Genomic DNA, 20,866 nt, shown 5'->3' with positions numbered 1-20,866 from the left:
AATTGGGTTACATCTGATTTTTTTTCACACACACACCCACATACAGGTTTAATTGATGTCTTTCATAAATTGCAGTGACTGCTCTATATTATGAAACACCAATGTTTCAGAAGTTTATAACATGCTTATCCGATAACTCTTTATATTTCCTAGATGGGTTTATGTATGCTTTATTTTTTAAGATTAACTCATTTTTTCTAAGGCATTGTTAAATCCAGTGTTTCCTGTCATATGCAAAGATCTGATTTCAAAAACAGTATCATAGCTATTAAATTATTTCTTGTTATGATTTTAAATCTGTATTTAACCTCAGCATGATTTTAAAGTAAGTCTGATTTTGTGGTGGCTGTGCTTCAAAGGGGACATCAGATGCCCATTTTCCACAAGGTGGTATGAGTCTTAAATTGAGACTGTTTAGGGGGGGAATAAAAAAGGAGAGAATTTCTATCATTGTAGGGTGGTTGTGTCCACAAACTGCAAACTGCTCATTTATATGCAAATTAAGGTATTTTTCATCCAATGTCTCCTTTAAAATGAAATATAATCTTAACTCAAGTGATGAAAGATTTAAAAAAAAACATGGAAATAACTATAATAAAAACAAGGAATTTTAAAATGATATAGAAATTGATTTAAAATAAATTTAAAGAAAATGATTATACTTAAAATTCATTGCAGTCAGTTCGGACATATAGCACAGTGCTCATTCAACAAATGCACAGTTAAACAGATGAGTTTTGAGTCTTGATTTAAATGCGGCTAATGTTTTAGCACATCTGATCTCTTCTGGAAGCTGGTTCCAACTGCGGCCGCATAATAGCTAAAAGCAGACTCCCCTTGTTTTGTGTGAACCCTTGGTATTTCTAACAGTTGAAAACAGAAATTTAGAAAAGTAATCAAATGTAATCAGTTACATTACTTTAATAAAGTAATTGAAAAGTTGCACTACTTATTACATTTTAAGTAGGGTAACTTGTAATCTGTAACCTATTACATTTCCAAAGTAACCTTCCCAACACTGTGCATTAGTAACACATTTATTTAGCTGGAAGCAATGAGCAGTATCGAGAAATAGGGCGACCTCTAGTGACATTCTGCTGGTTGTGACATGGCTATTGAATAGATCTCATGGAGGCAGTCCTGCTTTCCTCCTGTATTCACAGATGTCCATTTTCTGTCCAGCGCAAAGTGGTTTTGTGTCAGCAAAGTATTTGTACGAGTCTAGAAGCCGAATAATGGCAGAATACACAGGCCGGTCCTTGAAGTTCCACATGCAGCAGTACTTTATTAAGTCATACCTGCAAGACATGCCAGAAAATGTCAGTTTATATGTTGTTTTAACATGATTTTTAGATATTCATTAGCACTTGCTGTTCATAGAGGAGCAAAACTACTATTCACATGTTATGTAAAATATAAGGCTTACAATGGGGCTCCACAGTTTTCTGGTCTTTTCATTCGGTAATGGGCTAAAGTGTTTGGCAGCACTTCAGATGGATCCAGGTCAGGATAGGGAGGAGACCCTTTCAAAGGAGGAGGAAGGAAAAAATAAGACTCCTAAATTGTTTGCTTTATATTACTTTTTGATAAGTAACAACTGGTGTATTAGGACCTCTAACTAATATTACCCAGGGTTATCATCTCATAAAGCAGGATTCCAAAGGACCATCTGAAGAAGTACGACAGCACAACTTTAGCACATTGGTCAAAGTGCAGTATTTGTTAACTTTTTGTTGTTGTTGTTGTTGTTTTAATTTCTGATTGACTCACACATCACTTCTGTCTGTTAGGGGAAGCCTCATCATCCTTTCAGGGGCCTTCCATTTTACCGGCACATTGGCTTCTTGTTCTTTGTCCACCGTTCTTGACTGTCGGCTCTTAAAAGCCAAATCCAATCCAGAGACTTTCACAGAGAGCCCTGAACCGATCAACATGTTCCGAGCTGCGACATCCCCATGAATAATTCTGTGGTAGGAGTGTAAATAGTCCTAAGAAAAATCATTAATAAATCATTTGACTTGATAAATGATTTTTGTTTTACTAAGTATGAGTACACAGTGGGTAAACAACTCACCAGTCCTGCTGCAACCTGTTCAGCTACAAGATAAACGGACCTCTCTGAAAACATCTGAAAGTTATCACTTGCATCACATCTGTCCTGTTCAGGAAGAGTTACATTCAGAAGAAAATTGAGTTATGAGATGTATATTCTTTGTCAACATACACTGAGAAAAAAGGAACAAATGGGGTGGGCTGTCACTGGGGTGAAACCCTAAGGCAATACAGCTCAATTTATTTAATAATTATTTAGGTATTTAATAATACCTACATATTAGTTCCTTAAAGGTATGTATTACTACATTAAAAGTAAGCAAGCTTGTTTCTGCCATGGGATAAAAAATAAAATAAAATGCTAACTGCTACAATTCAGACTTTTTTTTATCACTATAAACTTCAGAATTGCGAGATATAAACTTGCATTTCTGAGAAAAAAGTTAGAATTGTGAGATGTTAACTCAAAATTCTGAGAAGAAAGTCAGAAATGTGAAATAAACTTGAAACTGAAAGAACAAAAGTTAAAACTGAGAAGTCGCAATTACCCATTTTCAAATCAAAAGAAGCCAAAACAAACTCAAAATTCTGAGAAAGTCAAAATTCTGAGCATTTATCTCACATTTCTGACTTTTTTTTCTCAGAACTGTGACTATATTGTATTAAAAGGTAACTGTGACATTTTGTCTCACAATTTTGACTTTTCCCCCTACAATTCTGTATTCAAAACTGAGAAAAAAAGTGAGATAAAAAGTTGCAATTACCTTTTTTTATTTATTTATTTTTTAATTCGTTGGCAGAAATAGGCTTCCATACATACCAGTACCTTTTGAAAGGGTAGCACAGTTTTGTACCTTTTTTTCAGCGAGTATACTGTAAGTGTTTTTACCTCTCGAAGACTCCAGAGAAAATGCAGGAGGTTCCCTGGAACGCTTGCCTCTAAAACTAGGTACATGGGCATCCGGCGTGTCTGGCAGTATAACATCTTGACTATATTCTCATGTTTGCTCACTGCTATGTGGAAAAGGACAAAATCCACAAATTCAGTAGCCTCCGGTAGATTTGACCCATCTGAAACAAGAAGATATATCCAACAGTTGTAATTTTGTGGTAAATTCTTATTAGACACCTTTTCATGATTGATTTGTGTTGTGTACCTTTAAGAGTTTTAATCACTACAGCAGTGGATGTGCTGTCTTGTTTTAGCTGACCCGTGCAGATTGGCCCACAACGTCCCATCTGAAGCAGCTCCACCCCCTCCAGAGTGCACTGAGCAGGTATCTCCCATGGATCCAGAGCATCCTGTCCAGGCTGCATGTTCCCAAAGCCTGTGTCCAAAGGTACAGGGTCCCCTTCTAAAAGTTGATTCAACATACTATTTCTCACGATTTGCCCTCAAAAAAACAAGCTTCAAATAATTGTCATCTAATATTTGCGTTCAAACAATATGATAGATCATTTTTCCTTCACATACCATTTACATTTGAAGATGAGCCTGTGATTATCTGAGCTGATGATCTTTTGGTAATAAAGCTCCATATTATCTGAGACACAACGATCAGGGTGCTGAGAGCCAGCAAGCTTGGGATAATGATGACTGCCAATGGACCTGATCCTTCTTCATCTGTCCATTCATGCAAACACAAAGCAGAATTTTACCCTCGTATAACAGCAAATGTGAAAGCCTTAAAAGTACGTTAGACATCTTACGTACAACAGATTGGGTCAGAGCCAGAGGAGCTGTTGCACTGGGCCTGTACAGCCATGAGGGTGTCCCTTTAACATTTCCAAAACTGGCTTGACAAATAACGTTTAGCACAATCATTTCAATAGAATGATCTTTCAACAATACAGCATGTATGTTAGTAGAACTGAAGTGAAAGACTTTGAGGATCATAATATATAAATATCTCCTGTCTCTTGCTCCAAGCATGTTTTTCGTTGCTGTAGACAGATATTGTAGATATTTGTGTATATATTGTGAGTGCGTTTCATCCTTACCTTACCGGAATAAAGGTGGAAAATAATCTTTTTGGCTGCTTTTGGTAGAAGCGACTTGTTTGAGCATAAGGTTTGATTTTGACTTTGAGAGCAATGACCGTGAGGGTGACTGACTGCCCACCTGACTTAATGATTAACTTAAGTAACCATTCTCACTCTTGCCATGAGTGGTTTGTTTTTCTGAATTGCAGTCCAATTCTTTATGTTCAATATTTAAGGTTGTCTATTTTTTAAATAAGGGAATTGTGGACATATTTATTGAGGAAAAAATTGTGCTTTTATTTTGAAGTGAATAAGTACATTATGGCCCGGTTTCACAGACAGGGCTTAGACTAAGCCAGGATTAGGCCATTGTTCAATTAGGACATTTAAATAATTTTTATAAACGTGCCTTAGAAAAAACAGTACTAGTGTGCATCTAAAGACAAAGCAAAGGCACTTATATGTTTTAAGATCAGTCAGTGCAAGTTTCTTTCAGTTGAAACAGCTCAGACTTACATTTTATTCTAGGACTATACTTAAACCTTGTTTGTGAAACCGGGGGTTAGACTCTTTGGGTCAGATGGACTGAGAATTGTGACAGAGTGGGAAGTTGTTACGAGTGTTGATGTAATGTCTATTGTAATTTATGGAGTCATTATTCAGTAATTCAGTAAGTTCATCAGATGTACATTTTATCTATAGAGGAACTGATTGAAATCATTCGATTTGAATTCATAGTACTCCTAATGCATATCTAGAAAAATATGGCAAAATAGAAAAATAATATATTTATTAATTCATTTAATTTATACATTGTTATTTTATTTTCCCATGGTAAATTAGTGCGGTAAAATGGACAGAAAAATGTGCATGCTAATTTTGTTGTCATAGCGTCAAATGTAAAATTATTCAGTTTCTATTGCCTCATCATTTTGCACATACTGAACGTCTATCTAAATATGCAACTTAATAAAACAAATAAATGTACATTGTTTTTAAGTGAGGCATCTTCACAAGTTACCCTACTCTATGTATCGAGTGCAATTCTATATTACAACAGCAGGTGGCACTATTATACAACATTCTGTCTGGAAGCTTCGATTTATCTGATTTTAACGCCTGACACGAAGATTGCTATATAGTAGTATTTAATTGTGCTGCCTTTCTAAAACTACTCTTAATGCAAGAAAGAAATGGCATGTTGATATTGTAAAATAACACTATATGTATACAAAAATCATACTGATGTCCAAAAATGTGTTACAGGTTGTGTGAAATTACAAGGTACTGTATATGCACAGCCATTCAACATATGAAATCATAATAACAGAACAATATGTTATGAAATAGTTTATTTATTTTCTTTTACATCCAGGGATCAGTGAAGTGGAGAGAGTTTAAATAGAAAGATTTATATAAGCATATAGGCCTATGTAAAATAATTCTAATTCTATTTCATAGAATTTCTAAATTAAACTCAAACTTTACACTAACAAAAGTGGTTTTACCATATGCTCTATTAATTATGGTAATTTTATTTGTTTTTATGTGAAGCACACTTTGAGATGCATTTTTGTTACACAAGTGATACACAAATAAATTATTATTTTCTATTATGAAAACTGTTATACATTTTCACCATGAAAGTCACTGAGGGTCTGTGGATAAAGCTTTAACAAACCTTCTTTTACACTTACTATAATCTATATACAGGCTATAGACTCTAGTGTATAAAGACTCTGTATGAGCACATTTGCATTTTTACTCAACATATTACTTTTCTTTAACAAATTCCCTTAAGACCTGGCAGCATGCCAGAGGCTTTTTACGTTTAGTATTGTGAATAGTATGGGAAAGCCCGCCCCCTCGCTCTGATTGGCTGCTCTGCATTGGTGTCGGCGTGCGCCTCTGATAGTCGCTGCTCTCGTGTGGCGCAAGTAACAAGGTGAACATGACTACAAAGTTGCAAAGCTGCGCCTACAATTAATGACCGACGGGCGCTGACAGCTCCACACAGACAACAACAAGCCACACAAGAGGGCGTTTCTACAAGAATCAAAGGTCGTCGGACAGTGGACCTAGTTTGTATCGTGTAGCCTATTCCAGATCCAGGTACAGTGTTGTTCGTCGTTTCCCGTGAACGCGCCGGTAGCTGATGTCATTGGAACAGGTGCGCGAAACCCAAGTTAACAACAGTCGCCCTTGATCGCCAGGGATTACACACGGATGTGAGTGTTTTTCTACGGCGTTTCATTCATCAGCCGGTATTACGAAGCGATTTGGGGCTGTATTATTTTTATGTGCCTGGATAAAGTAAGCTGTCCAGCCTCGGGTGGTGGTTTATTGCTATTTCCGTGTCTTATTCTCCTAGAAAGCGCTTGTTTATATCGTTTGAAGACGATATTTGGCGACACTTCTTGGTGAGCGCTGAGGTTTACCATAGATTTTGTCAAGGCAATGAAGAGCCCTTTTACCTTCGTGTGAGCTCGTGATTCAATTCAGTTGAATGTACGTGAATTTTGACTGAACCATAGAGGGAATATATTTTAAGGACCGTGCGATGCCGACTTCGAAGTTTTAAAACGTTTCTTTTTTTCACCAAGACATGGGAATGAAGTCGCTTTGCTTTACTGCGCTCTAAACTCGTTTGCATAAGGAAATAACCTTTTTTTTTGTTTTTTTTAAAGACTCGTTTACTTAAGGGATTAATCATGTCCAAGACGCTGAAAAAGAAGAAACATTGGTCCAGTAAAGTGCAGGAATGCTCTGTTTCGTGGGGTAACGCCGGGGAGCTCAGCGCCGTGCTGGAGATACGCGGGGGAGCCGAGCATGGAGAGTTCCCGCACCTGGGACAGGTGTTGTCGGACGCGTTAGTGTGCCATGTCGGCAGGCTACCTGGTCCCGAAGACGTGCTTCTGGAGGTGAACGGCACGCCTGTCAGCGGACTGACAAACCGAGACACCCTCGCCGTCATCCGCCACTTTCGCGAACCCCTCCGTCTGAAGACCGTAAAGCCAGGTTAGTTTGTTAATTGCTAAAACCTTGTGAGCTACCAACCGAGACAACAGTTTGTCACACTACACCGAACCAGAGGTTTCCTTTTAAAACCTGAGTAAATGCTAGTTTTAAGCCTGTGCTAAACTGTTTCATATTTGTAATTTTGAAAGAGGATTAGCGTCGCTTTTGCACTGCTTAAGTTGTTTAGCAACAGAAAACCAATCACGAACTGCCTCAGTGCATAACTTATTAAATATTCATAGACTTTGTAGCAACAGTCTGAGAAACTTTGACGCGTTGTGTGATAACTGGAGTGATGATCAGTTTCATAAATGATGAATTTTGCAACATTAACACCGTTATTTTCCTGTCTATTGACGTGAAGCTGCTTTGAAACATTCTATTCTGTAAAGCGCTATATGTAGGTTTAAGTAAATATGACTTGACTAGATGATAAAACACAACCAGAGAGGATCTGGATGGCAAAATTCAGATATATGTGACCCTGGACCACAAACATAAGGGTCAATTGTTTGAAATTGAGATTTATACATCATCTAAAAGCTGAATAAATAAGCTTTCTATGTATGGTTTGTCAAAATATTGAGAAAATCGCCTTTAAAGTTGTCCAAATCAAATTGTCCATATACGAATCAAAAATTAAGTTTTGATATACAGTAGGAAGTTTAGCAAAATATATTCATGGAACATGATATTTACTTAGTATCCTAATGATATTTGGCATAAAAGAAATATCAATAATTTTAACCCATACACTGTTGTTGGCTATTTCTACAAATATACCTGCGACTTTTCTGGTTCAGGGTCACATATTATTATTATTATTATTATTATTATAGTCCTGTCATTTTATTGACCTGATAAATATGCAAATAAGAACACTAGCTCTTACAAATGTACAGTTTGAAATATGGAAGAAGATAATTGGGTTAAAAACATCTCAGGTGAAAAATTAATAGTTAGGCAGCTCTTCTATTACTAGTATTCTATTACTAGTATTTGCTTATAATTACACAGTTGGCATTTTGATTAAATGGGACTCTCAAGGAAAAAGTGGATTTTAACTGAAGCCATTTATCACAGTTACCACAACAGGAGGAAATTGCGACTATCCATCATGAGGAAGTTTTGGTACCACTGGATGCTTTCTGTTTGTGGGCAACCACAACGATTTCATTAATTGTGTAGCTGATAGATACTTTTACTTTCCATCAAGACTTCCATGTTTTTTTTAAGCTGCTAAAGCCTAGTTACTAGTGTTTACAGGTGTATGGGACGGTTAGTCTTGTGTTTGTTGAAGAGAAATATTGAGGATCTACAAAAGGCAGCTGAGACCTGAGCTTTCAGGACAGGTGAGGATCAGAGGCTGTAAACTACAGACAGAATTCTATCATGTTTCTAACTGAATCTCCATGGTTACTGAACAGATAAAGTAGGAATCTAGTATAACTTTGCATTATTGTGTAACTCGACCCGTCTGTGGATCGTATTACAGAAACATCCTAACTCAGAATCCTATCTTATCTGTTTTAGTCACCAGAATTTCGGTTACGATCTCAAACCGTGCACTTGTCAGATTTTAACATAAGGATTAAGATTTCAGGAATGTGACTCTGGATTATATAAGAAGTTAAGAGTGAACAAGTGCTTTTTTGTTGTTCTTTTAAGAGTGTGTGACCCTTTAGTGTGTGTATGTGTGCATAGGCTAGTTTTGTGACATCACAGTGTCTTGACATCATTATAAGTTGATGCAGATGCTATAGGTATCCATTCGGCTGGGAATTCTGTAAACTCTTTAAACAATTAGAGCTTTGAACTTTGTGTATGTAATCCTCTTTGCCTGCAGCACAGATGTCGTCTGACTTCCCAGCCTCCCCCCTTTGCCCACTGTCCACCTCATTTAGCGTGTTAGCCTGCCTGAAGGATCACCATTCGACTTCTTTATGCCATTTTAATGCTCTTTTGGAGATGATTTTAATCAGAGAGCTTTATGTTGCTATGGGCACTCTACATCTGTTTATTTTGGGCTTGCAAATGAAGTAGAGTGGATTACCTAATATGAAAATGTAGTTTTCCTCGTGCTTCCTAATCAGTGTAAATTGGCATTAGTGAACGGGTTAGCATCAGATGTCTCTTACTGATTATTTTAACTTGGTGTGAGTTTGTTAAAGCTGCCAAAGCCTGCAGCTTTGAACCGAGTCCAAGTCTAATTGATTCAATTACTCTCTTAAATCTGTGCTATGCTGTCTGGCTTGTGACTCAGCAAGAGGACTGGACACCTGAAAGCTTGTATGCTGTTTGAAATGGACAGTGTTGTTAAAGTATGTTGGGGTTACTTTAAAAAAAGAAAAAACACTTGTGAATAGTTTGCTTATAGTTGCCTATGCATATTAAGCTAAGAAGAGGAAAAAGTAGGCTGTTTTAACACATCATATCATGATTGGTCATTATCTGCTATGATTTTATGTATTGGATCATCGGTGTTTGATATTTGGATATTGTATATTTGATATTAGATTTACATTAGCATGCTCATTTCCTATGTTTTTACATTTGCCGTCTTAAAGGATCTTTGTGATCTTTAGCAAATCTTAAAATGAATACCCATTTTTTTTTATACTGTACTTTAGAATGTTGTGTTCTTAAATCAGGATTATTATAGTTGCAGTAAGTAAAATTAAATATTTTCATTAATTGAAATAAAATAAAAATTAACTAATAAAAACGGTTGACATTAAAACAACTGATAAAATTGTCAAAAAACATCAAAATGACTAAAACTTTAACTAAAATGAAATTGTCAAAATGCTAAAAAGATAATAGTATATCATTTATATTAAAATAACACTGATTTTAAATTCCCTTGTAGCCTTTAAAATTATTCATTTTAGTTGGTAGATTTATTTTTTGTTAATTTAGATAAAATGTCTCCAAATTTTATTGGACAGAACATGACACTATCGATATCAGCTAGAATTTTAATATTCAAATAAAATCCAATTTTGTTTATAAAGTGCAGTAACAACTGTAGCAGACCACTGTGCCATACAGCTATACTAAAATAAACATCACAAACATTAATATATTGTATATAACGTAATATAGACCACAATCTAATCAAAAGTGGAGTCTGTCAAATAATTATAAGAGGTTCTACTTACAGACGCTAGGAACAAGTATAAGTGCGCACAACAACAAAAAAACCACTTTCATATTTACTTCTACAGAAAGATCAACTGAGTTTCTTAAGTAAGTGTTCCTGCATCAGAGGCCGTGTTGTGTACTGTATGTGTGTGTGTGGCTGAGTGTTTTCTCTCTGTCCCTCAGTTTATGTTTAATTCATACCATTTCAATCATTGATGAGTCCATAGAAGAGGCCAGCTCAAAGGGATCAGATGTTACCAGGAGACCATTTAGCCTTAAATTCGAGCCGCAAGTAACACTTGCTGAGTGCTCTACATGGCTGATATGAAGCTCAAGGGCCTTCATCCTGTGGCCGGGCTCAGCAGAGCTGCTGCTGGCATTTATACCAACTTTAGTGGGATTAATTGGTTGCAAAGGTGTAAAATTGGCCGAAATGGTAAAGCATGGATACTGTCATGGTCAAGTGGTGCTCAAGACAATAAGGAAACAATGGAAGGAAACTGTGGAAGGAAGGAAGATGTAAAGTTGAGGTTTGAAGGGTATAAAGTTAGCCAGCATAGTTTGCCATGTGTCGGTGGGTTTTCTGTGCCGACGAGTGCATATTTACAGAGCTTCTCCTGATTGACTGTCCTTTCCTGCCCAGTGTCCTTGTGGCTCATGCTCATCTTTTCCAGTCTTATCTGTTCCATGGCGTGAAGCTTCTTGGCCTCCCACATATTCACTCGATCCTGTCATGTCCTCATCCATTTTTCCTGTTCTTCACCCCCACACCTTTTCTGCCAACCCTCTCTCATCCAGTAGTGTCCAAAAGACCACACTAAAAATATGGTTCCTTCACAATTCTAAAATCCAGGTTTAAAACAAAGAAATGTTATGACGTGACTAATACATATTTACTATTTTGCGCATTTGTGAAGAACAGGGGGTATTCAGTTAAAGTTCTAAGATGTCCAACCTGCTTATGGTATTTCCCAGTGGAGGTCCTGGCAATACCTTTTTGCAATGGTAATACATTTACATGTGGACAGCAATAATACTTTGTGAAGTCCTAAATAAAATAATCCTCAAGGACAAGGATTTTGGCGCTAAAGCAGAGGTGTCTGAAAATCTTCTACAAAAATATAAAATGAAGTGCATTTGGAGCTGCATATTAATATTAGGAGATATCCTACAACAGCATATAAAGAATGTAAATGAACCTGAATGTTGTTTTGACATGCTGTAGAAACTGTAAGCTGGGGTCTAGGGTGGGAACCTTTGTTGTAGACATGTAGATAGTTTGTAATATTATGTGAAAAATGTGTTGGAAAAAAGTGTATTGCTTTGCAAAGAAATTTCTGTTAGCAGTCTCTGACTTTTGAACTTAATAGTTACAAAATGGCTAAGTAAACAGATTTTTATTATTGAACACATTTCAGTGCTTTAAGGGATAGTTCACCCAAAAAGGAAAATTTTCCAAACCTGTGTGAGTTTTTTTCTTATGTCAAACATAAAAGAAGATATTTTGAAGAATGCTGGTAATCAAACAGTTGATGGTCCCCATTGATTTCCATAGTATTTATTTCCCTGCTGTGGACGTCAATGGGGACCAACCAGTCGCGTAGCTACGGGTGGGCCTGGGTGGGCCCGGGGCCACACACTTTCATCTGTGGCCCACCCAATCAGAAGCTGGTAATTTTCCAAATGAGTGTTATTTATTAAATGACACTAATAAACGTCTTATTTCACTGTAACTTTATATATTTATTAAAAAATATTAAACGCTAATTTTCATGGTCAATTACAGGTCGTTTCTTAGTTTTCCCTCTTCCTATATGTGCATCACGCTTGTCAAAATGATGATTCTTCTGTTTCTGTTTTATCCCACCCACAATGTTGTTTACGACGTAAGGATATAATAGTAAAATGCGTGCGTTTGTGAAGTTAAATTTGAAAATAGCCGAGTTAAGTAAACATAAATCAGATCAATTCTTTAAAAAGTAAAAGTCTTAGCAATAAATCCGGACCGTCTACAAATGAAACCCGCCAGACCACCTGCAGGTGCTGGATTTATCGATCGGAAACTTCTGAACCAAACGTGTTTGAAGCATCATATTAGCATAGGTACATGTTTGATCCTCCTAAAGAGATGGGTCCTTTGTGGTAAGAAATGCATAAACGTTGTGCTAGATCCTGGTTCTGGCTACGCTACTGGGACCAACTGTTTGGTTCTTCCAAATTCTTTAAAGTGTCTTCTTTTGTGTTCAACATAAGAAAGAAACTTATACAGGTTTGGAACGACAGGAGGGTGAGTAAATGATGACACAATTTTGGGTGAACTATTCCTTTAATCTCTGAGCAGAGTCATTGGATCTGCTCTGTATTCCATAACCATGATGTTGCACTAGAATAAAAAGGCACTGCCGTCATACATCCGGACCAGATGAACTGTTTTTTTTGTACATCTGTGAAATTGTGCTCAAAGCCATTGTCTGAGTACGGCCTTGATTGACCGCAATGTTGCAGTTTCCACACATTGTGTTAATGTGCAAGCGGAGGAAGGGTGAGGGAGTGTATCATTACTGACTCACAGGCTAACTTACATTAGTCCTCCTGTCATGATGCTGTGTGGCATTATGAAGCAGCAATTGTTTTGATACTCAAACTGGTGTTGTTGGCAACGTGTTCTTGTGTTGATCTTATTGTCTGTACTTACAATAATATAACAATACAATACTTAATCTGTTTCGTTCTCTGCCGGTTGATTACAGTAGTTTATGGAGTAGACGGGTTATATCAGCTTTGAAGAACAGGGAGGAAGCTTTAATGTGGTTTCCTTTAAAATGTTTGCAGCTTATGAGCGGTCTGTCACAAGCAGCTGCTCCAGTCGTATAACTTTACTTGCACCTTTGCTGCTGACATACACCTATAAAAGCATACCACATCTGTTTTAACATTCTGTTCAAGTCTGTTCATCTCTCTGAGGGCCTCGGGCTCATTGCTTAGTCACCAAACAACATTCATGCAATTTTTTTTAATGTTCAAGTTCAAGCAGATGCTGATATATTTGTATAGCGCTTTTTACAATACAAATCGTTGCAAAGCAGCTCTACAGGAAATTAAGTTTCCACAATATATTTATATATTGCAGAACCTTAATGTATTTAACTTATGGCAAAATTTGGTAATTCTGTATGTTGTCTGAGCATTAGCATCCTCTGAGGTTCTCTGAGGGGTTGGCATTATCTTTTCTCAGGTGTTTGGTCATCTCAGATCATTTAAGGGTTGGATCCAGACTGAAGCTTCTGTAGGGATGTTAGGGATGTTAATCCCGTGGTAGAAACAGAGAAACAAATAGAGACATAGATAGCGTAGCTGCTGTTCCATCTAAGCAAAAATTATTTGTTCAACCCAAGCTAAAGAATAATAATAATGTACATTTGATCAGATATAACTGCAGTGCAAGATTATAAGATGCATTATGTGAATGCTTGGCTAAAGAGATGTGTCTTTAATGTAGATTTAAACAGAGAGAGCGTGTCTGAACCCCGAACGTTATCAGGAAGGCTATTCCAGAGTTTGGGAGCCAAATGTTAAAAAGCTGTGCGACCTTAGGGAGCGGGTTGGATTGTAGCGTGGTAGAAGACAAGTTAGGTACGCAGGAGCTAAACCATTTAGGGCCTTATAGGCAAGTAATAATATTTTGTCAATGATACGGAACTGAATAGGTAGCCAGTGCAGAGACTGTAAAATTGGGGTAATATGATCATATTTTCTTGACCTGGTAAGAACTCTAGCTGCTGCATTTTGGACTATCTGTAGATTGTTTATTGAAGATGCAGGACAACCACCTAGCAGTGCATTACAATAGTCCAGTCTAGAGGTCATGAATGCATGAACTAGCTTTTCTGCATCAGAAACAGGTAGCATGTTTTGAAGCTTGGCAATGTTTCTAAGATGGAAGAATGCTGTTTTTGTAACATGGGAAATATGATTTTCAAAGGACAATTTGCTGTCTAATATAACACCCAGATTTTTTACTTTAGAGGACGTGACAGTACATCCGTCTAGTTGCAAATTGTAATCCAAGAGATTCTGTGTACTGTTTTTTGGTCCAATAAGTAATATCTCTGTCTTATCTGAATTTAATAGGAGGAAATTATTGGTCATCCAATTTTTTAATTTTTTTTTACACAATCTATTAGCTTAGATGGTTTAGAAGTTTCATCTGGTCTTGTTGAGATGTATAGTTGAGTATCATCAGTATAACAATGAAAACTAATCCCGTATTTTCTAATAATATTACCAAGAGGCAACATATATATTGAAAATAGCAGAGGACCTAGGACAGATCCTTGTGGTACTCCATACTTTACTGGTGATAATTGAGATGACTCTCCATTTAAATGAACAAAGTGGTGGCGATCGGACAGGTAGGATCTAAACCATCTTAAAGCCTGCCCTTGAATACCAGTATAGTTTTGTAATCGATCTATGAGTATGTCATGGTCTATAGTGTTGAACGCAGCACTAAGATCAAGTAATACTAGCAATGAGATGCAGCCTTGGTCTGAAGCAAGAAGCAAGTTATTTGTAATTTTAACAAGTGCAGTTTCTGTACTATGGTGAGGCCTGAAACCTGAATGAAATTCTTCATAAAGATAATTTTTTTGCAAGAAGGAGCACAATTGAGCAGACACAACTTTTTCTAAAATTTTAGACATAAACGGAAGATTTGAAATGGGTCTGTAATTTGCCAGTTCATTAGAATCTAGTTGTGGTTTCTTAATAAGTGGCTTAATAACCGCCAGCTTGAATGGTTTTGGGACGGGACCTAAAGATAACTATGAGTTAATATTTAGAAGCGGTTCTTCTGCTACAGGTAACAACTCTTTCAGTAGTTTAGTGGGTACAGGATCTAATAAACATGTTGTTGGTTTAGATGCACTGGCAAGTTTATTTAGCTCTTCCTGTCCTATAGTTGTAAAGCACTGCAGTTTTTATTTGAGTGCGATGAATGAAGCTGAAATACTAGACACAGTAGAATCTACATTTGATATTGTATTTCTGATGTTATCTATTTTATCAGTAAAGAAATTCATAAAGTCATTACTATTAAACTGTGAGGGAATATTTAGATCGGGTGGTGTGTGTTTATTTGTTAATCTAGCCACTGTGCTAAATAAGAACCTTGGATTGTTTTGGTTATTATCTATGAGTTTGCGGATATGCTCTGCCCTGGCAGCTTTTAGAGCCTGTCTATAGCTGGACATACTGTTTTTCCACGCAATTCTAAAAACTTCCAAGTTAGTTTTTCTCCATTTGCGCTCAAGATTACGAGTTTCTTTCTTGAGAGAATGGGTATAACTGTTGTACCATGGCGCAGTACGTTTTTCTCCAACCTTTTTTCATTTTGAGGGGGGCAACAGCTTCTAATGTATTAGAGAAGATAGTGCCCATGTTGCTAGTCATTTCGTTTAGTTCATGTGTATTTATGTGTATACAGAGCAGTTGAGACAAATCAGACAGGTTATTTGTGAATCGGTCTTTGGTGGCTGGAACAATAGTTCTGCCCAGACGATAACGCGGAGCCATATAACTAATATCAGTAATACGCAGCATGCGTGATACAAGGAGATGATCAGTAACATCATCACTTTGAGGTACGATATCTATATCGGTAAGATCAATTCCATGCGATATAATTAAATCTAACGTATGATTAAAACGATGAGTGGGCCCGGTGACGTTTTGCTTGACTCCAAAAGAGTTTATTAGGTCAGTAAACGCAAGTCCTAACGCATCATTTGTATTATCAACGTGAATGTTAAAATCTCAGACAATTAGCACTTTATCAACATTAACTAATAGATCTGAGAGGAAATCTGCAAATTCTTTTAGGAAATCTGTATATGGCCCTGGCGGTCTATACACAGTACCCAGAGCAAGAGATAGGAGAGGTTTCTTTTGCATATCTAACAGTGTAACATTAAGCAGAAGTATTTCCAATGAGTTAAACCTCCTGTATCCTGTTTTTTTGAGTAACATTGAGAATATCACTATATATTGTTGCCACACTGCCGCCACGACCAGTCTGACTGGGCTCATGTTTACAACAGTAGCTTGGTGGAGTAGACTCATTTAGACCAAAATATTAATTTGATTTAAGCCAGGTTTCAGTCAGGCAGAGTACATCAAAATTATTATCTGGGATCATTTCATTTACAATAACTGCTTTGGGTGCGAGTGATCTAATATTTAGGAGCCCAAGCTTTAAAAATAGTTTTTGTTCATTTATTTAGCGTTTTTCTGGTTTAATCACGATCAGATTTTTTTCTAGATCCTGCATTAAATTTATATTTTGGCCTCGCTATTCGGGGAACAGACACAGTCTGTATAGATTGGACAACGCAAGTACTTCTATCTTTTAAGTGGGTAGAACAAAAGTCATCATAGTAGTTATTTGAGAGTTGGCTTACTAGTCAGATGGAGCGTAGCGTCCTGGAGATGTTGTCCGACAGGAGTTCCGCTCCGACTCTACTGGGGTGCAGGCCATCAGCACGGAAAAGCCTAGGACGCTCCCAGAAAATATTCCAATTATTAACAAAGAGCAGTTTCTGTTATTTACACCATGACAATAGCCATTCGTTTAAAGCAAATAGTCTACTGAACCTTTCGTGTCCTCGTCGATATGTGGGAAGCGGTCCTGACACGATGATCGTCGTCGCGGGCGATGTGCTGCGTACCGTCTCGTTCAGGCTCCTGAAGTCCCTCTTCAGTGTCTCCGTCTGCTGCAGCTTGGTGTCGTTAACCCCCGCATGCAGCACGACAGCACCGATGCTCTCATCACCCTTCAGGATCGCGGGTATCTGCGCAGAAACATCGAGAACACGAGCACCGGGGAAACAGTGAGTGTGCACTTTACCTTCAGCTAACGTAGCACGGACGTGCCGGACGATAGAGCCTCCGATGATCACAGCGTTGCGTTCCGTCTCGCAGATTGGAGCGAAGCGGTTCCGGGTGGAGATCTCGAAGACCGGAGGTGGCGGAGGGGGAGAGGTCGTCGCCCGGGGCCTGGCTCGCTTCTTCCGCTGCTGGTGCACCCAGAGTCCGTGGCGTCCCAGCACCGGAGTGAAGGACATCTGGGAAGATCGCGGCCTGTGCAGAGAAACACACAGTAGAGGTGGTGGGAGTGTTAGCAGCGTGCTGTATACTTACCCCGGACTTGTGAATGTCACAAGTCTCCAGCCCGGCTCTCCGCTCTCTCAGCTGGGCCTGCTTCTCCACCAAAATTCAAGAGAGATTCAAGATTCAAGATTTTTTATTCGTCACATACACAATTATACAGAGTATAACCAGCAGTGAAATGTAAGTCAGGTCCGCTCCAAGGACAGTGCAATTGTATAGAATAAAAATATTAAGCAAAAGAAAAGGAGAAAAAAATAAAAGAGTAAAATAAAAAAAAAAAGCTAAAAAAATATATATATAAATGTGCAGGTCAGTATGTTGTTGACATAAATAGTAATATAACAGGAATGTGCAAAAAAGTTGCACAGGGTATTTAAATAGCAGCAATATGAGGTAGAAAAAATTATGAATAGCTTATAGATATATTGATATTTACATGGAGTCATGTGATGTTATGACACAGAGTTAGAGTTTAGGAGCCTGATGGCCTGGGGCAAGAAGCTCTTCCTAAGTCTCTCAGTTTTTGCCATCAGGCTACGGAAGCGCTTACCAGATGGAAGCAAAGTGAATAGTCGGTTACCAGGGTGATTTGAGTCCTTGATGATTTTGACAGCTCTATTTTTGCTCCAGGTCGCGGATCTGCTTCTCCACGGCCTCCAGCTCCAGCTGCACCGAATGCAGCTCGAATGTGTCCTCACCTGCACTCAAAGGTAGACACACATCCGCCATTTAAGCAAGTAACAGTGAAACAATGGTAATGTGTGTGAATAGAGTATTAGCAATGTAAGCGAGATTAGCGGCAGCCACACTGCCGATGCTAACGGGCTTTAAGCTAATAGCAGACTCGAGAAATCAAAATAAAACTAGTGATAACAAGGCGCTCTGATTGGTTTTGTTTTAGAATGATATAGGGGATATATTCACACGTTATAGAAACGAAAATGATAGTGTATGAAATTGTTTTTAAGATAGAAAATAGACAATAAAGAATCAACTTGATGGAGCTCAAACTCAAAACACCCTCAGTTCCTTTCCCAAAGTTTCATACAATGGTAGAATAAGAAATACATTTTCCAGTGGTAATCATCTCCTGCAGCTGTTACACAGATTTGACAGGAGCAGAATGCATTTTCTCTCCCATCCTCATTTCATCCTCCTTCAAACTGGCTTTTTTTATTAGCTGTCCTTGTGTAATCGAAAGCGTGTTTCAACCTGCCTCAAAGAAGCAAATAAAACTGTTTCTCTGTTGGCAACACTCACGCTTGACTCTTCACAAATTGTTCATTTTCAGGACACGTTTTATTAATTTCATTAAAGATTCCTTTCATATGCTGCAAAAAAAGAAGTTCTTAATGTGTATTTTTGTCTAATTTTCCATGTAAAATTCCTTCAAATGTTAACTATACTGACGAAACATTGCAAAAGATATTAAGATTGTTTTCAGAGTATATTGGAGAATATTAAATAAGTATATTATATGTTATTGTTCTGACAGATTTTTTTAAATGTATATAATATCATATAATATAAAAATCTGCCAGCACAGTAAGACAAAGTACATTATATTCAAGATATAGTCTTTGGAAAACAAGTTTTAAATGGACAGTTACTACAAAAATGAATGTCATCATTTACTCACCCTACATCAAAATGTGGAACATAAAAAGATTTGTTTTGAAAAAAAAAACATATAATAACAACATAGACCCAACTGACTTTATGTACAAAAAAAGACAGCAATGACGTCTAACGGAATAAATTGTAGAAAGAAAGTCAAAGGCTTGGAATGAGATGAAGGTGGGTAAATGATGACATAAGATACAAGAAAATAGTTTGAAAATAATTGGTAACCAAACAGTTAGGAAAAAATACTTTGCACGTCTGTTTGGTTACCAGCATTCTTCAGATCATCTTTTGTGTTCAGCAGAAGAAAGAAACTTGATAGTCAGTGAATGATGACAAAATTGTCTTTTTTGACTGAAGCATGTCTTTAATGTCTTATGAATTGTTGCTACATAAGATATTTATCTTGTTTTAAGAATTTGATATTTTCTTACTAGAAAACAAGTCAAAAAGCCTAATTAAAACCTCATTTGTTTTACATTTTAGCAGTATAAGAGATGTCACCACCCCACTGAGAGAAATTGAGCAGAAATAGTGACATACACTTCAATCAACCTGTAGACTGGCAAGAAACTGATTGCAACATTTATGAGGGAAAACATAATTTGTTAAATTACTATTCCACCAAGCACATTTTCATACATCTGCATCTGTGGTTTCATTTTAAGTAATGTCTTACAGATTTTCTTGCTCCCCACGTCATTTCATTGAACGAGAAGCACAACTGAAGTATTTTTAACGGTGAATCCGTACGATGCCCCTCTGGAATCAATCCCAAATCTGCTCACACACCCCCAGTCGCCCATGCATGGGGGAGAGGGGGCATGAGTGCGGGTGGCGGAGCCCAAGATAGGAGCATCTGCTTAGAATATTAAGGCATATCTCAAACCTCTCCCCGCATAAACCGTCTCACGCGTTCAAACCCTTTATCAGCCTCGCTGTCAGCGGGAGTATGCAGAGGGCTTCTGTTGTTTCACCTCCACTTGTCACTGGAACATTCCACGATTCCAGCACTGTTTATCTGCCTGTGGAGTCTTTATGGCAAGGGATGGCATGGAAATGAGAGTGCGTCTGTAAAAACCCGGCTAAAATGTGGACGTCATATACCCCTCTTTGCTGCATTGTTGTGGCTGAGATCACCGAAAGTGGCTTTTAGTGTTTATGTCCACTGATATGTTGTATGTGACTTAATGGCTTGTATCAGTTATTTATGCCCCTAGAAATACGTGGCCACTGTGACCTATGCCAGCATTTGCATTTAGCCCCTCCAGCTGAAATCCACATGGCAGATGAGGTTCATTGAAGCAGCCTGGGAGGTGTTTTTCTATACCATGATCTGATATCTCATCCCCCAAGTACTGTTATTGTCAAACAGAGTTGGCTTTGATATTTTCGGTCTGATTCGCAGCAATCATCTGCAGTTTGACAGTTTATGCTGCAGCAGGAAATGAAAGCATGCTTATGCTGTGAGGGGAATGGACATGAATAATTAAGTGACAAATGAACGGAGACTGTTTGATTGTGTTCGTGCCCGTCATCAACAAGTAAGGGGGATAGAAAGAGGGAGATTTCCTGTCGCTCTTGGTTGTGACTTGAAGGAGCTTTACTGAATGAATCAAATTGATCTGGATTAGGAGGAAAGCAGCTGTGGAGCTGATAAGGAGATATAGCATTACAACAGGGAAGGTGATTTCCAGGGCTTATAAAGCCAAGCATACCCTGCCAGGTTCAAAATCCCTGACCTGTGCACATTTAAAGCAGATGTTTTATACTTTATATTTATAGTTGTTTTATATTTTATATTTATTTGCACAAGAATGAGAAAAAGAACAAAAACAAAAAACAAAAAAATGAAGCTTGGTGAGATGTGGGGACCATT

At 37.7% G+C, this 20,866-nt stretch overlaps 2 protein-coding genes across 9 annotated transcripts in view; one reads left to right on the top strand and one right to left on the bottom strand.

Annotated features, from left to right (window-relative positions):
- Positions 1-573: 573 nt before the first annotated feature.
- LOC306860855 (tyrosine-protein kinase STYK1-like) lies at positions 574-4,148 on the bottom strand. Of its 6 annotated transcripts, none has more exons than XM_079402821.1 (10): positions 4,054-4,148; positions 3,767-3,845; positions 3,527-3,676; positions 3,210-3,407; positions 2,942-3,123; positions 2,075-2,158; positions 1,771-1,988; positions 1,629-1,669; positions 1,427-1,523; positions 574-1,298 (listed from the first exon to the last, which is right to left on the bottom strand). In XM_079402821.1, exons 2-10 carry the CDS (start codon positions 3,816-3,818, stop codon positions 1,127-1,129), a joined length of 1,194 nt encoding a protein of 397 aa, XP_079258947.1. In that variant the 5' UTR covers positions 3,819-3,845; positions 4,054-4,148; the 3' UTR covers positions 574-1,126. The 6 variants fall into 6 exon arrangements, with proteins under 6 accessions (XP_079258947.1, XP_079258951.1, XP_079258949.1 ...); XM_079402825.1 differs by having other exon boundaries at positions 904-1,298; positions 3,210-3,380; positions 3,767-3,849; positions 4,054-4,139; XM_079402823.1 differs by having other exon boundaries at positions 974-1,298; positions 3,767-3,849; positions 4,059-4,146.
- Positions 4,149-5,939: 1,791 nt separating this feature from the next.
- LOC306860309 (membrane-associated guanylate kinase, WW and PDZ domain-containing protein 3-like) overlaps positions 5,940-20,866 on the top strand; it is a 169,162-nt gene continuing 154,235 nt past the window's right edge. Inside the window, exons 1-2 of one of the 3 annotated variants that reach the window (XM_079401943.1) lie at positions 5,956-6,263; positions 6,723-7,053. In XM_079401943.1, coding sequence (XP_079258069.1) covers positions 6,747-7,053 — 307 coding nt within the window. In that variant the 5' untranslated portion in view covers positions 5,956-6,263; positions 6,723-6,746. Of the gene's footprint in view, positions 7,054-20,866 lie in introns of all 3 variants that reach the window. The other 2 variants (XM_079401944.1, XM_079401942.1) reach the window with 2 other exon arrangements.

This window comes from Barbus barbus (assembly GCF_936440315.1).
Source record: "Barbus barbus genome assembly, chromosome: 41".
NCBI lineage: Eukaryota > Metazoa > Chordata > Actinopteri > Cypriniformes > Cyprinidae > Barbus > Barbus barbus.
The sequence above is the reverse complement of the archived record's forward strand: the minus strand, read 5'-3'. Positions and strand labels throughout refer to the sequence as shown.